General features: G+C 39.7%; 1 protein-coding gene across 2 annotated transcripts in view; it reads right to left on the bottom strand.

The window, feature by feature from the left end:
- nlk (nemo like kinase) overlaps positions 1-13,829 on the bottom strand; it is a 104,437-nt gene that overhangs the window by 26,528 nt on the left and 64,080 nt on the right. For both annotated transcript variants that reach the window (XM_008122640.3, XM_003228817.4), the window contains exons 4-6: positions 6,706-6,812; positions 6,425-6,510; positions 5,993-6,202 (exon numbers count right to left, since the gene is read on the bottom strand). In XM_008122640.3, the coding sequence (XP_008120847.1) occupies positions 5,993-6,202; positions 6,425-6,510; positions 6,706-6,812 (403 nt within the window). The remainder of the gene's footprint in view (positions 1-5,992; positions 6,203-6,424; positions 6,511-6,705; positions 6,813-13,829) is intronic.

Consider the following 13,829-nt stretch of genomic DNA (forward strand, 5'->3'; position numbering starts at 1 on the left):
TTTGTTGTTTTGTGCATCGCTGTGATGCCATCACTCTTTTATATATATAGATATAGTATAGTATAGTAATTTAATATAGTACAGTATAGTAATTTAATGCTAATATTGTGCTATGCTAATAAAACATTAAATTACTATACTATACTGTACTAAACCCCTTTAATTCACCTGATCCCATCCAATCCTGGAAGCTAAGCAGGTTCAGTCCTGGTTAGTACTTGGATGAGAGATTGCCAACAAATAGCAGGTACTATAAGCTGTGTTTCAGAGGAAGGGACTGGTTTAAAACCACCTCTGCAAGCCGCTCTGAGTCCCCTTCAGGGTGAGAAGGGCGGGATATAAATGTAGTAAATACCGTATATACTTGAGTATAAGCTGACCCGAATATAAGCCGAGGCACCTAATTTTACCAGAAAAAAACTGGGAAAACATTGACCCCAGTATAAACTGAGATGCCAATAAAATTACATTAATTGAGGCATCAGTACAGTAGAGTCTCACTTATCCAAGCTAAACAGGCCAGCAGAAGCTTGGATAAGCGAATATCTTGGATAATAAGGAAGGATTAAGGAAAAGCCTATTAAACATCAAATTAGGTTATGATTTTACAAATTAAGCACCAGAACATCATGTTATACAATACATTTGACAGAAAAAATAGTTCAATACGCAGTAATGTTATGTTGTAATTACTGTATTTACGAATTTAGCACCAAAATACCATGATGTATTGAAAACATTGAGTACAAAAATAGCTTGGATAATCCAGAAGCTTGGATAAGCGAGGCTTGGATAAGTGAGACTCTACTGTAGTTTAAATGTTTTTGAATCTTTACATCAAGCTGTAATTTAAGATAAGATTGTCCAACTCTGATTAAATCATTATTTTCATCTTCTTCAATGTAAATGTACTTATGTATCCTTTTAATAATAATAGAGTAAAATTATACATGTAATAATAATAAATGCAGTAAAATAATAAATGTAATAATAGAGTAAAATAATAAATGTATTATTAATAATAAAAATAGAATAAAATAAATGTAAAAGTAACAACAATAATAGAGTAAAATAATAAATGTGATAATAATAATAATAGGATAAAATAATAAATGTAACAATACCAATAATAATAGAGAAAAATAATAAATATACCATATATACTTGAGTATAAGCCGACCTGAAAGGACCCTCACCTGAGTATAAGCCGAGGAGGATTTTTTTAGTCCTAAAAAAGGGCTGAAAAACTAGGCTTATACTCGAGTATATAAATAAATTTTATTGGGGCGAGATGTGGCGCAGCTGGCTAGTAACCAGCTGCAGTAAATCACTACTGACCGAGAGGTCATGAGTTCAAAGCCCGGGTTGGGTTAAGCCCCCAACCATTAAATAGCTCAGCTTGCTGTTGACCTATGCAGCCCCGAAAAACAGTTGCATCTGTCAATTAGGGAAATTTAGGTACGCAGGAGGCTAATTTAACTAATTTACAACACCATAAAACTGCCAGCAAAACACGAGCAAAGGAATGAGGAAGTACAGCCACTAGTGGACGGTGAAGCAACAGCTCCCCCTGTGGCCGGAATCGTGAAGCTGGAAAAATGTTAAATGCCTCTGTGTCTGTCTATACTGTATGTTGTTTGTCTGTTGGCATTGAATGTTTGCCATATATGTGTTCATTGTAATCCGCCCTGAGTCCCCTTCGGGGTGAGAAGGGCGGAATATAAATACTGTAAATAAATAAATAAATCTATCTATAAAAGAGTGATGGCATCACGGCGACCCACAAAACAACAAAACTACAGGCCCCCCAACCTCAAAATTTGACAACACAACCCATCATCCACGGCTCTAGGTTGATACAACAAAAAGAAAAGAAAAATAAAGTCCTAATTAGAGGGAGAGCAATAATTGTTTTTATCCAATTGCTGCCAGTTAGAGGGCTAAGCTCCGCACATAGACCCCCTCTATCGTCACCACTTTCACAGTACACAAACAACCAAACGCATACTAAACATAAAGACAACCATACAACACACATTCAATACCACCACTACCTCAACAATTTCTCACCAACACCACCAGACAATACCACAGCAACGCGTGGCCGGGTACAGCTAGTAAATAAATAAATGTAAGCCCCTGTATTAATAAAACAAAGAAAAGCACTCACGCATGTCTATTTCGATATATCGCCACTGCTATTACTAAAAGGTCAACTTAATAAAATCCCAGCTAACAACCCAACATGTTTTTTTTTTCCTGTGGAAACATCTGAGCATGTTCTTGTTCACTATGTTCTGGAGAAAGACAGCAAATCATGGCTAAAGCTTTCCTCTGAAACTCTTTTGCAAATAGAACTTCCCATTTATTTAAAGAGATTTGTCAGCCTGTATTTCCAAAAGAGTTGAGAGTAATGCTTCCTTACTAATAATTTTTTGGGTTTTTTTTTAAAGGTATACAATAAGCCACCTACACTTGGCCTCCCAGCTTCTGGGCAAAAGGAGAGACCTTGGGCAAGTGTTCCTGTCAACCTCCATTCCCCATCTGTCACTTCGAAAGGAGGGCAATCCATCTCACAAGGTTCCTGTGAGCTCGAATCAGATAAGCAAGCCAGCAAGTTGTTATTCCTACGGAAGTGATAGGAGCTCCTGGGACAAAAAGTCAAGGCTGTCCACACAACCATGAAAAAAATATTCTCAGGGATTCTTACTTAAAATATTTATATTCCACTTCCACTAATGTGGAAGCGATGGGAGCACCCCCGCCCCCAAGGACTAACTGCCACTCTGGGCCAGAGTGAAGTGTCTCCTGTGTCAATATAACAATATAATCTATATATATAAAAGAGTGATGGCATCAGGGCACCGGACAAAACAACAAAACTACAGGCCCCCCAACCTTGAAATTTGACAACACAATCCATCATTCATGGCTCTAGGTTGATACGACAAAAACAAAAGAAAAATAAAGTCCTAATTAGAGGGACAGGAATAATTGTTTTAATCCAACTGCTGCCAGTTAGAGGGCTAAGCTCCGCCCACTTGGTCTCCTAGCAACCTAATCAACCCAGGGGACAGGCACAGTTAGGCCTCACTTAGGCCTCTTCCACAGATTATCAGATTTTAACTGGATTATATGGCAGTGTAGACTAAAGGCCCTTCCACACAGCTATATAACCCATTTAGAATCTTATACTATCTGCTTTGAACTGGATTATTTTGACTCCACACTGCCATATAATCCACTTCAGAGTGCATACTAAATATAAAGACTACTTTACAACAGACATTCAATACCACAACTACCTCAACAATTTCTCACCAACACCACCAGAAAATGTCACAGCAACGTGTGGCTGGGCACAGCTAGTACAATATAATAATGCACTATTATAATTGTACATTTATATTACATGTAATATTACTAATAATATTGCAATACATTATTTATTTATTTATTTAATTTATTTATTTCTATACCACTGTTTTCCCCAGGGAGACCCAGAGCGGTCTTACATAAAGGTAGAATTACATGCCATATATAATACAAGAAGTAGAAAAACCAAACATAAAACAGAAATAAAAGCTGAGATCAAATCAAATTAAAATAAATAAAACCATGTGATCAATACAAAGGGGGAAGTTTCACGCCACAGTCAGAGTGGTCTGAAACAATATAGTGGTCTAGTACAATATAATAATATATTTATTATTTATTTATTAGTGACATTTATATCCCACCCTTATCACTCCGAAGGGGACTCAGGGCAGCTTACAAGTCATATGTACATACAATACAGTAGAGTCTCACTTTGCCCAGCTCATTTTATGTTTTTATTACTGTGTTTCTCAAGTGTTTTATAATGATTGTGATTTTTAATGCCTTTTAAATGTATTTGTGTGTTTTTGTATTTGATATTATTGTATGTTGGTTTTATACATGTAAGCTGCCCCGAGTCCCTCTGGGGAGATGGTGGCGGGGTACAAAAATAAATTTATTATTATTATTATTATTATTATTATTATTATTATTATTAATATTATCCAAGCCTCGCTTATCCAAGCCTCTGGATTATCCAAGCCATTTTTGTAGTCAATGTTTTCAATATATCGTGATATTTTGGTGCTAAATTCGTAAATACAGTAATTACAACCTAACGTTACTGCGTATTGAACTACCTTTTCTTTCAAATTTGTTGTATAACATGATGTTTTGGTGTTTTGTAAAATCATAACCTAATTTGATGTTTAATATGCTTTTCCGTAATCCCTCCTTATTATCCAAGGTATTTGCTTATCCAAGCTTCTGCCGGCCCGTTTAGCTTAGATAAGTGAGACTCTACTGTATATTATATTATTCGTATAGCAAAATATAATCATTATATATTGCTATATTGAACTATAACACTATATTGTAATATTATTAGTAATATTACATGTAATATGAATATACCATTATAATAGTGTGATATTATTATTATATTGTATTACATCATAATATTATTAATATTATATGCATATACAATATATGATATTATTAGTATAGTATAATATGATTATATAATGCTATGATAATAATATAATATACTAGCTTTGCCCGGCCACGCGTTGCTGTGGCTTATGAGAATCATTTGTTGGCCAGGCGGAATAGCAGCAAATAGCCTTGCAGCCTTAAAGCCATATAATCCAGTTCAAATCAGATAATCTGTATTTTATAGGCAGTGCGGAAGAGGCCTGATTGAAGCGGCCCTGGGCACCATTAAATGGCTGAGTGGGTTGCTAGGAGACAAAGTGGGTGGAGCTTAGCCTTCTAACTGGCAGCAATGGGAAAAAACAATTATTTATCTCCCTCTAATTAGGACTTTATTTTTCTTAGTTTTTTTATGTCTAAACACAGCGGGGATGACCATGTCTTTTGTGGCCAAGTTTCGTGGGTTTTGGGTGTTTAGTTTCGCTGTTTACTTTAAGGCAGAAACGGTCAGAACATTTTTAGATATATAGAAGATTGTATTGTACATATAACATAAGACGCCCTGAGTTCCCTTCGGGATGAGAAGGGCGGATATAAATGTCACTAATAAATAAATAAACAAACAAACAATGTCAATATCTCTCTATGTAAAAGATACAATATATATGTACTTAGGTTTGTTGGTGTGTACCACAAAGGCTTATCCGTGGCTATCTACAAGACGACTGTCGATCATTCATCTACCGCAGGGGTTCCCAATCTAAGGCCCGGAGGCCGGATGTGGCCCATCAAAGCTATTTATCCGGCCCCCACGGCACAAGGGCAGAAGTGGGTTGGGCTAAATGACCCAAGGGGTCTCTTCTTCTCTTACAACCCTTATTATTATTATTATTATTATTATTATTATTATTATTATTATTATTATTATTATTAACATTGAGGCTGGGTGGCCATCTGTCAGAGGTGCTTTGCTTGTGCTTTTGGTGCAGAGAGGCAGAAGAGGGTTGAACTAAATGGCCCAAGGGGTCTCTTCCAACCCTCTTTTTTTTTATTATTATTATTATTATTATTATTATTATTATTATTATTATTATTATTATTATTAACATTGAGGCTGGGTGGCCATCTGTCAGGGGTGCTTTGCTTGTGCTTTTGGTGCACAGAGGCAGAAAGGGGTTGGACTAAATGGCCCAAGGGGTCTCTTCCAACCCTCTTTTTTATTATTATTATTATTATTATTATTATTATTATTATTATTATTATTATTAACATTGAGGCTGGGTGGCCATCTGTCAGGGGTGCTTTGCTTGTGCTTTCGGTGCACAAAGGCAGAAGGGGATTGAACTCTTTGTTGTTGTTGTTGTTGTTATTATTAATTATTATTAATTATTATTAATTATTATTGTTTGGCGGCCAACTATAGTCCGGCCCTCCAACGGTCTAAAGGATCGTGAACTAGCCCCCTGTTTTAAAAGTTTGGGGACCCCTGATCTACCGTGTCAGAACTGAAACCACTTCTTACCTGCTGAATGGGACTCTGAGCTTGAAACAGTATTCGCCGCCCTAGTAATTCAGCAAATATACAGCCCACAGACCAAATATCAATAGCATTGCTGTAGTGGCGGCTGCCCATCAGGATTTCGGGAGCTCGGTAATACTGAGTGACGACTTCCTGAGTCATGTGACGCGATTCGTCTAACTCTTCCACCCGCGCCAAGCCAAAATCACAGATCTGAAAAGAGAAAAGGCAACTTCAGATGTGTATATATATATATATATGGTCCCATGCTCAGTTTTATGCTGGACAGCAAGGACAGATTGGAACTCTGCCCAAACTGGACCTTCTTGCTGCAATCCAATGTTTTCTTGTCTAGGAAGAAGGCATGCTAAGTTCAGTGGAATTTAGCATGTGCCATATATTTTACACAGGCACACATACACACAAAAGGCCCACCTTAAGAACACAGTTGCTGTTCACAAGCAGATTCCCTGGTTTAATGTCTCGATGCAAAATACCAGCAGAATGTAGGTATTTCAGACCTGTAAAACACACACGGGAGAAAAGGGTAATATAAACAAAACAGACAGAGGAATGTTTTAGAATGGCACGTTAAAAGTTTATCCATGCACAATTTGTCATGATCCATGAATACTACCAAAATAATTATATTATATTCACAGTAAGGCAGGGAAAGATCCCAAGACCTATGTTTTGGCTTCAGAAGCAAAACTTACCTCTCAAAATCTGGTAAAGAAAAACTTTGACATGATCTGAACTGAGTGGTTGAGGAGAGACGATAATCTTATGAAGGTCACTCTGCATCAATTCTGTAACAACATATCTTCAAGGACATTCATTAAGGAAAATATAGTTTTGAGAAGCACATTTAGGAAACGTCTGCTCCTATACCCTCAAACTGGGGCAAAGGAGGTTCCAGCAGCTTCCTCTGGTGCAGTTTTTTTTAATGATAAAGATATTTACAACCTAAATAGTGAAGACCTGTTACTAATACTATGTCTGCGATCAAACACAAAATAATTTCAACTATGCTGACGATCGTGTCATCACCGCTCAAGCAGGGAACTTTGAAAAAGTTGAACAGAATGCCAAGTTTTTAACTTTGTTTGTTACCCTCAATTTGCTTCTGACATGAAAAAAAAATGTGTAGTTTTTTATCCATTAGAACTGTATTCTCAATTTGCTTCTGATATACTAAATAAATAAATACCTGGCATAGGTAGGCCCTCTCAGAGCTGGAGAAAGGAGAAGGGGGAGGGAGGGAGAGAAAGAAAAGAAAGGGAGGAGGGGAGGGGAAAAAGAAAAAATGGAAGGGGAAGGGAAGGAAAAGAGGGAAATGTCAAAATTTGGTTGATTGAGACGAATTACCTTCCTCGGGGGTGCTTTGAATTCGATTTCCTGCATCTTGGCAGGGGGTTGGACTGGATGGCCCATGAGGTCTCTTCCAACTCTATGATTCTATGATTCCTCAGTCTCAATTCCTCTCCTGACAAATCTGGTAATGGCTCAGACCGCACGGAACAAATTTCAGACTCCTCCAGTTTCAGCTGTAACAGCGGCTTAAACTTTATTGCGGATATATACAACTTATGTACATAGTATGTCGGACAATAGCCATTCTCCGTCCAACTACATTAAAGACCACTTCTGGAGTGCACACATTCCATTCTGCTCTTATCTCAAATATGATGTATATCCTATTACAAAATTGAACCTTCAACTAGCTACGCTCTAGCAATTCATTTCCCACTCTATGCATTTAACCGCTGCACTACTGGATTACATACGAGGGTTATCCAGAAAGTACATTACATTTTGGAATTAAAAATGAACAAAGTATAGAAGAAAACATTTACCATATGCAGTTGAAAGCCACACCCAAATACCACTTCTCACGTAGTCGACATTCAAATCTAGGCACTTACCATAGCAATGAAGGAGCTTTGCAACTCCTTCCCCACTAAATTCTGCCGCTTGCATCCTCAACCAGCCGGTCACCCCTTCCCGCAGCTGCGCAGCGTCGCCAAAACACTGCGTTGCCAGCCACACCCCCATTGTTGGAAACAAGTGGTTGAGGAAGCAAGCGGCAGAATTTAGTGGGGAAGGAGTTGCAAAACTCCTTCATCGATATGGTAAGTGCCTAGCGATTAAGGTGTGAGATGTGGTATTTGGGTGTGGCTTTCAACTGCATATGGTAAATGTTTTCTCCTATACAGTAGAGTCTCACTTATCCAACACTCACTTATCCAACTTTCTGGATTATCCAACGCATTTTTGTAGTCAATGTATTCAATATATCATGATATTTTGGTGCTAAATTCATAAATACAGTAATTACTACATAGCATTAATGTGTAATGAACTACTTTTTCTGTCAAATTTGTTGTATAACATGATGTTTTGGTGCTTAATTTGTAAAATCATAACCTATTTTGATGTTTAATAGGCTTTTTCTTAATCTCTCCTTATTATCCAACATATTCACTTATCCAACATTCTGGCGGCCCATTTATGTTGGATAAGTGAGACTCTACTGTACTTTGTTCATTTTTAATTCCAAAATGTAATGTACTTTCTGGATAGCCCTCGTACCATCCCGACAGCCAGCTTTAAACTCTAAGCACAGTTTCACACTATACCAAAACAATTTACCAACAGGAAAGAAAGGAACTGAGAAGGAAGTAAGGGAGGGGAGGAAAGACAGAAAATGTAGGGAGGGAAAGGAAATAAAGAAGGGATGAAAGCAGGGGGGCATCTGCCCTTCTGATACCCAAGCAACAGCGGGTATATATGCCTGGTTAATATACCTGGAGTTACATAAACATTTCTTGCATGAAAAGGGGTTGCAATTAGAAAAACGTTAAAGGAGTCCCGTTCTTAAAAGATCTTGAGCAAACCTGACTTTGCATAGAAATTTCAACTTTGGGGGAATGTATTGAGAAACACAGCCTTATTGCAGAAGCCTCCTTTGCAATGTTGCCATGAGCTTGTTTCCGCTATTACAACTTACAGCAAGAAGAGAAAGAAAGAGAGCTCTTTCAATGCACAGGAACTACGGGACTCGGTCCTTTAGTATGGCGCACACAACTTCCTTGTTTGTCTCTCCCACCTAAATCCTCCTCAACCTCAATCCTGACCATAATGTCTCCCAGATGTCTCAACTAGTTGCCATGCCAACTAAAGCAGCTTAAATTAAGCAAGGGACCAGAATGGCACCTGCACGGCTCTAGGTCTGCGGTGCATTAAAGGCAAACGCCTTCGATTGGGGCTCAGAGGTGCCATTAGCTTGAACAGCAACTCAGGCACAATGGTCTCTGGATAATTTCACCCAAGCCTCCAAGCAAGAGCAAGAGCAGCCTTTTTGGATGCCCTGCTTTGCAAGGAAAGCAATCCAATAATGCCTTTTGCCTTCTCCCATACTGGTATTTTTTTTTTAAATGCCCCACTCCCCGCTTTGAGGGTCCAAAATGAAAGCAAGTCTCAGCGGATGTCTGCCTTTCCGCATTTAACTTTAATCCATAAATATCATGGCCAGCAGGCACAGAGGACTGCTCCAGCGACAGCACCCACAAACTGAACAGCACTTCCAGACAGAAAATGTTGCTGACAGTGTTAATTAGCCGAGGAGCTGCTTAAAATCAGAAGTACGAAAAGACATCAATTGGCTTCGAAAGAAGCATCGCAGCCAAATGTGGGGACAAGCGACAAGGTTCAATTTGTGCTGACAGCGAGGCTTGAAGTTAACAGCGAGGCCACACTGGCAGGCAAGCTCAACACACAAGCCTGACACATTTGTAAAATGATAGTTTCTCATTCTACATTTCTCAGAAACCTTTCACCTGTGACATTTTCATATATATATACAGCATAGTCTCACTTATCCAACACTCGCTTATCCAACATTCTGGATTATCCAACCCATTTTTGTAGTCAGTGTTTTCAATACATCATGATATTTTGGTGCTAAATTCATAAATACAGTAATTACAACATAGCATTACTGCATACTGAACTACTTTTTCTGTCAAATTTGTTGTATAACATGATGTTTTGGTGCTTAATTTGTAAAATCATAACCTAATTTGATGTTTAATAGGCTTTTCCTTAATGCCTCCTTATTACCCAACATATTCGCTTATCCAACATTCTGCCAGCTCTTTTATGTTGGATAATAATAATAATAATAATAATAATAATAATAATAATAATAATAAAACTTTATTTATACCCCGCCACCATCTCCCCGCGGGGACTTGGGGCAGCTTACATGGGGCAGAGGCCCAAACAACATAGAACAAAATATAGGCAACATAATACAAATCACACTATAAAAAGATAAAACAGTAAAACAATATATCAATTAAAACAAAAATACAGGATAAAAAATTGCATTTAAAACACATAAATGGTAAAATCGTAATAAAAACGGGATCGATTATTAAAAAACCTCTGGGGCTGATTAATTAATGACTGTATCTCCAAAGGCCTGCCGAAACATCCAAGTCTTCAGTTGTTTCCTGAAGGAAGGTAGAGAGGGAGCCAACCTAATCTCCCTGGGGAGGGAGTTCCAGAGTCGGGGAGCCACGGCCGAGAAGGCCCTCTCTCTCGTCCCCACCAAACACAGTTGTGAGGAGGGCGGAAGCGAGAGGAGGGCCTCCCCGGAAGATCTCAGCAACCGGGGGGGGGGGGGGTTCATAGGGGAAGATAAGTGAGACTCTACTGTATATACACTAGCTTGGGGACCCGGCGGTGCCCAGGTTATTTGAAAAGGGCATTATTTGTCTTTGATTGTTAGGTATTCTCAGTTTGGAGTGGGTGAACTACAATTCCCAGAATCGTGGGTCAATTCTCCCCAAACCCTGCCAGTATTCAAAGTTGGCCATTTTGGGTCTGTGTATCAAGTGTGGTCCAGATCAGTCGTTGGAGGATCATCGTCTGGCTGCAGTGCTCTCTGGATGGGTGTGAACTACTACAACTCCCAGATTCCCGGGGCAGGTGTCCCAAAACATCTGTCAGTATCCACAGTAGGCTATGTTGAGTCTGTGTGCCAAGTGTGGTCCAGATCCGACATTGGCTGGATTCAGTGCTCTTTGGATACAGGGGAACTACAACTCCCAAAATCAAGGCCCGTTCCCACAAACCCCTGCAGTATGTTCAGTTGGTCATGAGGCTTCTCTGTGCAAAGTCTGGTCCCGGTCCACTGTCGGTGGGGGTCACTGTTTCTCTGGATGCAGGTGAACTATAACTTCCTTTTCCCCAAACATGTCCAATATGTTGTATTGGTTATGGGGGCTGTGTGTGCCAAGTCAGGTCCTGGTCCATCATTGGCAGGGTTCAATTACAGGTTAACTATAAATCCCAGTACCTACTACCCCCAAATGTCCAGGCCAATTCCCCTCATAACCCACAAGTATTCAAATCTGGGCATATCAGGGATGCAGGGCAAGTTTGGTCCAGACTCATCATTGTTTGGGTTCATAGCATTCTGGGTGTAGGTGAACTACAACTCCTCTACATTCCCCAGTAGGAGTCACAGTGCTCTGAAGGGTGAACTACAACTTCCACCATATGGAGTCAATTCCCCAAAGTCCTCCAGTAAGTTTAGTTCCTGCCCAGTTCTGCTGTGTTTGTTATGCAGACAGATTTGAAAGCGAAGGGCAGTGGGCGGGGTCATGCAAATTTCACGCCAATAGAGAACCCTGGGATGCCTGCCTGTGGTGGAGGACAAGGCACAATCTAGGAGGAAATGGTCCCCAAATGAAAGTATTCCTTGGGTGGTGGGCCGTAGTGTTTGGGGAGGACATTGGCAGGTGATGTGTAGCAATGGGTGTTAATAATAGTATTAATATTAATAAAAAATAGTTACTCTGGGACCCTAAGCTGGGCCTGAGAGAGGGCTGCTTCCCCATGACAGCTGATGTGTACCAATGGGCGTTAATAATAATATTAATATAATAACAATAGTTACTCTGAGACTCTAAGCTGGGTCTGAGAGAGGGCTGCTTACCCATGACAGCTGATGTGTACCAATGGGCGTTAATAATAATATTAATATAATAACAATAGTTACTCTGAGACTCTAAGCTGGGTCTGAGAGAGGGCTGCTTCCCCATGACAGCTCCCATTGCTGCCAATGGTCTGAAAATTTTTGCTTTTTCTTAAGTGAGATGAAAATTCTATCCGTATAGGCGCCCTGTTTCGTAAATGGAGACAAATACAAAACTGATTCAAAACGAATGAAACTAAACAAAACGAACAGCGATTCCATACAAATGCACACCCCTACTAAACACCCAATCAGTTAGATTTGTATCAAGACCCACAGCGAATGCAGCAGAAGATGCTTATTTAAAGGCTGTTTACAGCATAACCCATAAATATTATGTGTACACTCTTCTCTCTCAAGGGTGAAAAATGCTTCGCCTTTCTTGCAAGAGAAACCTGACCAGAGAGGCTGTTTCATGACAGAACTCCCAAAGCTTCAAATATCTTCCTCCCTCCACACACAGAATACGAAAATGAAGACCTTCAGCTTATCAGAGTTGCTCAGCGGGCTTTGAGCAGCTGATAACTGTTCAGGAGGCCATCAATATGCAGACTCATCCCTAAAATCCCGCATCTATCCTCAGGTAGCTGTAAGCATGTAAATAAGTGAAAACAGAAACAGTGACAGGCTTTATAAATGGGTAACAGGCCACCCTGACAGTTTAGACATATCACCGAAAGCTGGAGCGCACATCAAAGCTCACGTATTAGGGAGCGGAGATCTGCTCCCAGCTGGAATCCTGCCCAGAGGCTCTTTGTATGGCTTGGCTATGCCTATGGTAATGGGGTATGCACCATCCAATGCCAGCCCAGGGGTGGATTAACGTGGGGCAGAGAGGGGGAAATGAAAAAAATAAAAATAAAAGACTAGAAATACTTTCTGCAACCATGCAAGGCAAATTGCTGGACCCACAGTATTGGGATTAGGGTTTCACTAAGGCCACAGGAATGTGAAACGACGGCAATAAAACAAGAGTCACGCTCCCAACTAAATAAAACAAAGCACCGTCCCCAACTTGACTGTTTGCAAAAGTAAGTGCTCAAGCCAATGAAAAGTACCGGTATGTGACTCAGGCTGTAAAATCTGATTCTACTTGTGAAACGTGACAATTTTATGCCGAACAGCCTAAATGTCCTGGCACAGGCTAAGAGGCCAGACTGAGCCAACATCATGCCAACCACTGCTTTGTCCGATTTCTGATACTGATCTGTGCCTTGCTGCGTTGTTTTTGGCTACTGACATCAAGACTCTTTTAAAGATTTCTAGTTCATAATCCACCACCTAACAACGGGATGCCAAACCTATTTTCCTCAAGGGCCACATTAGCCTCATGGTCACCTTCAAAGAGATGTATTTCCAGGACGATGAGGCACAGAACTGCTGACCCACGTGACTCATCGGTGCCCACATGTTGATTCACCCATATCTCGATGCTATGATCAAATGCTCACTTTTTAGACAAACAATTTATTCAAGCTCTGTGGCAATTAGAAACACATCTCTGTGATTTCAAAGCAGTCCTGCTAGAGCTAATTACGATCAAAGATGTTAAGCGTGACAGCCCCTTAAAGCAGTCGCCAGAAATCACACTGGAGGAGCCCTTAACTCAAGGACTTCAACTGTCATCAACACTGTTTATCTCAGGAAAGCCAATTCTTAACAAATGCAAAGGGTAACTGTTTTATAAATACTGGTAGCCAAATTTTGTTCATTTTCATGGTTCCCTCCTTTCTTTTGAAATTGTCCACATGCTTGTGGATTTCAGTGAAACCATGAAAATGAATAAAATTTTTA

The sequence above is a fragment of the Anolis carolinensis genome, unplaced genomic scaffold (assembly GCF_035594765.1).
Source record: "Anolis carolinensis isolate JA03-04 unplaced genomic scaffold, rAnoCar3.1.pri scaffold_7, whole genome shotgun sequence".
Lineage (NCBI taxonomy): Eukaryota > Metazoa > Chordata > Lepidosauria > Squamata > Dactyloidae > Anolis > Anolis carolinensis.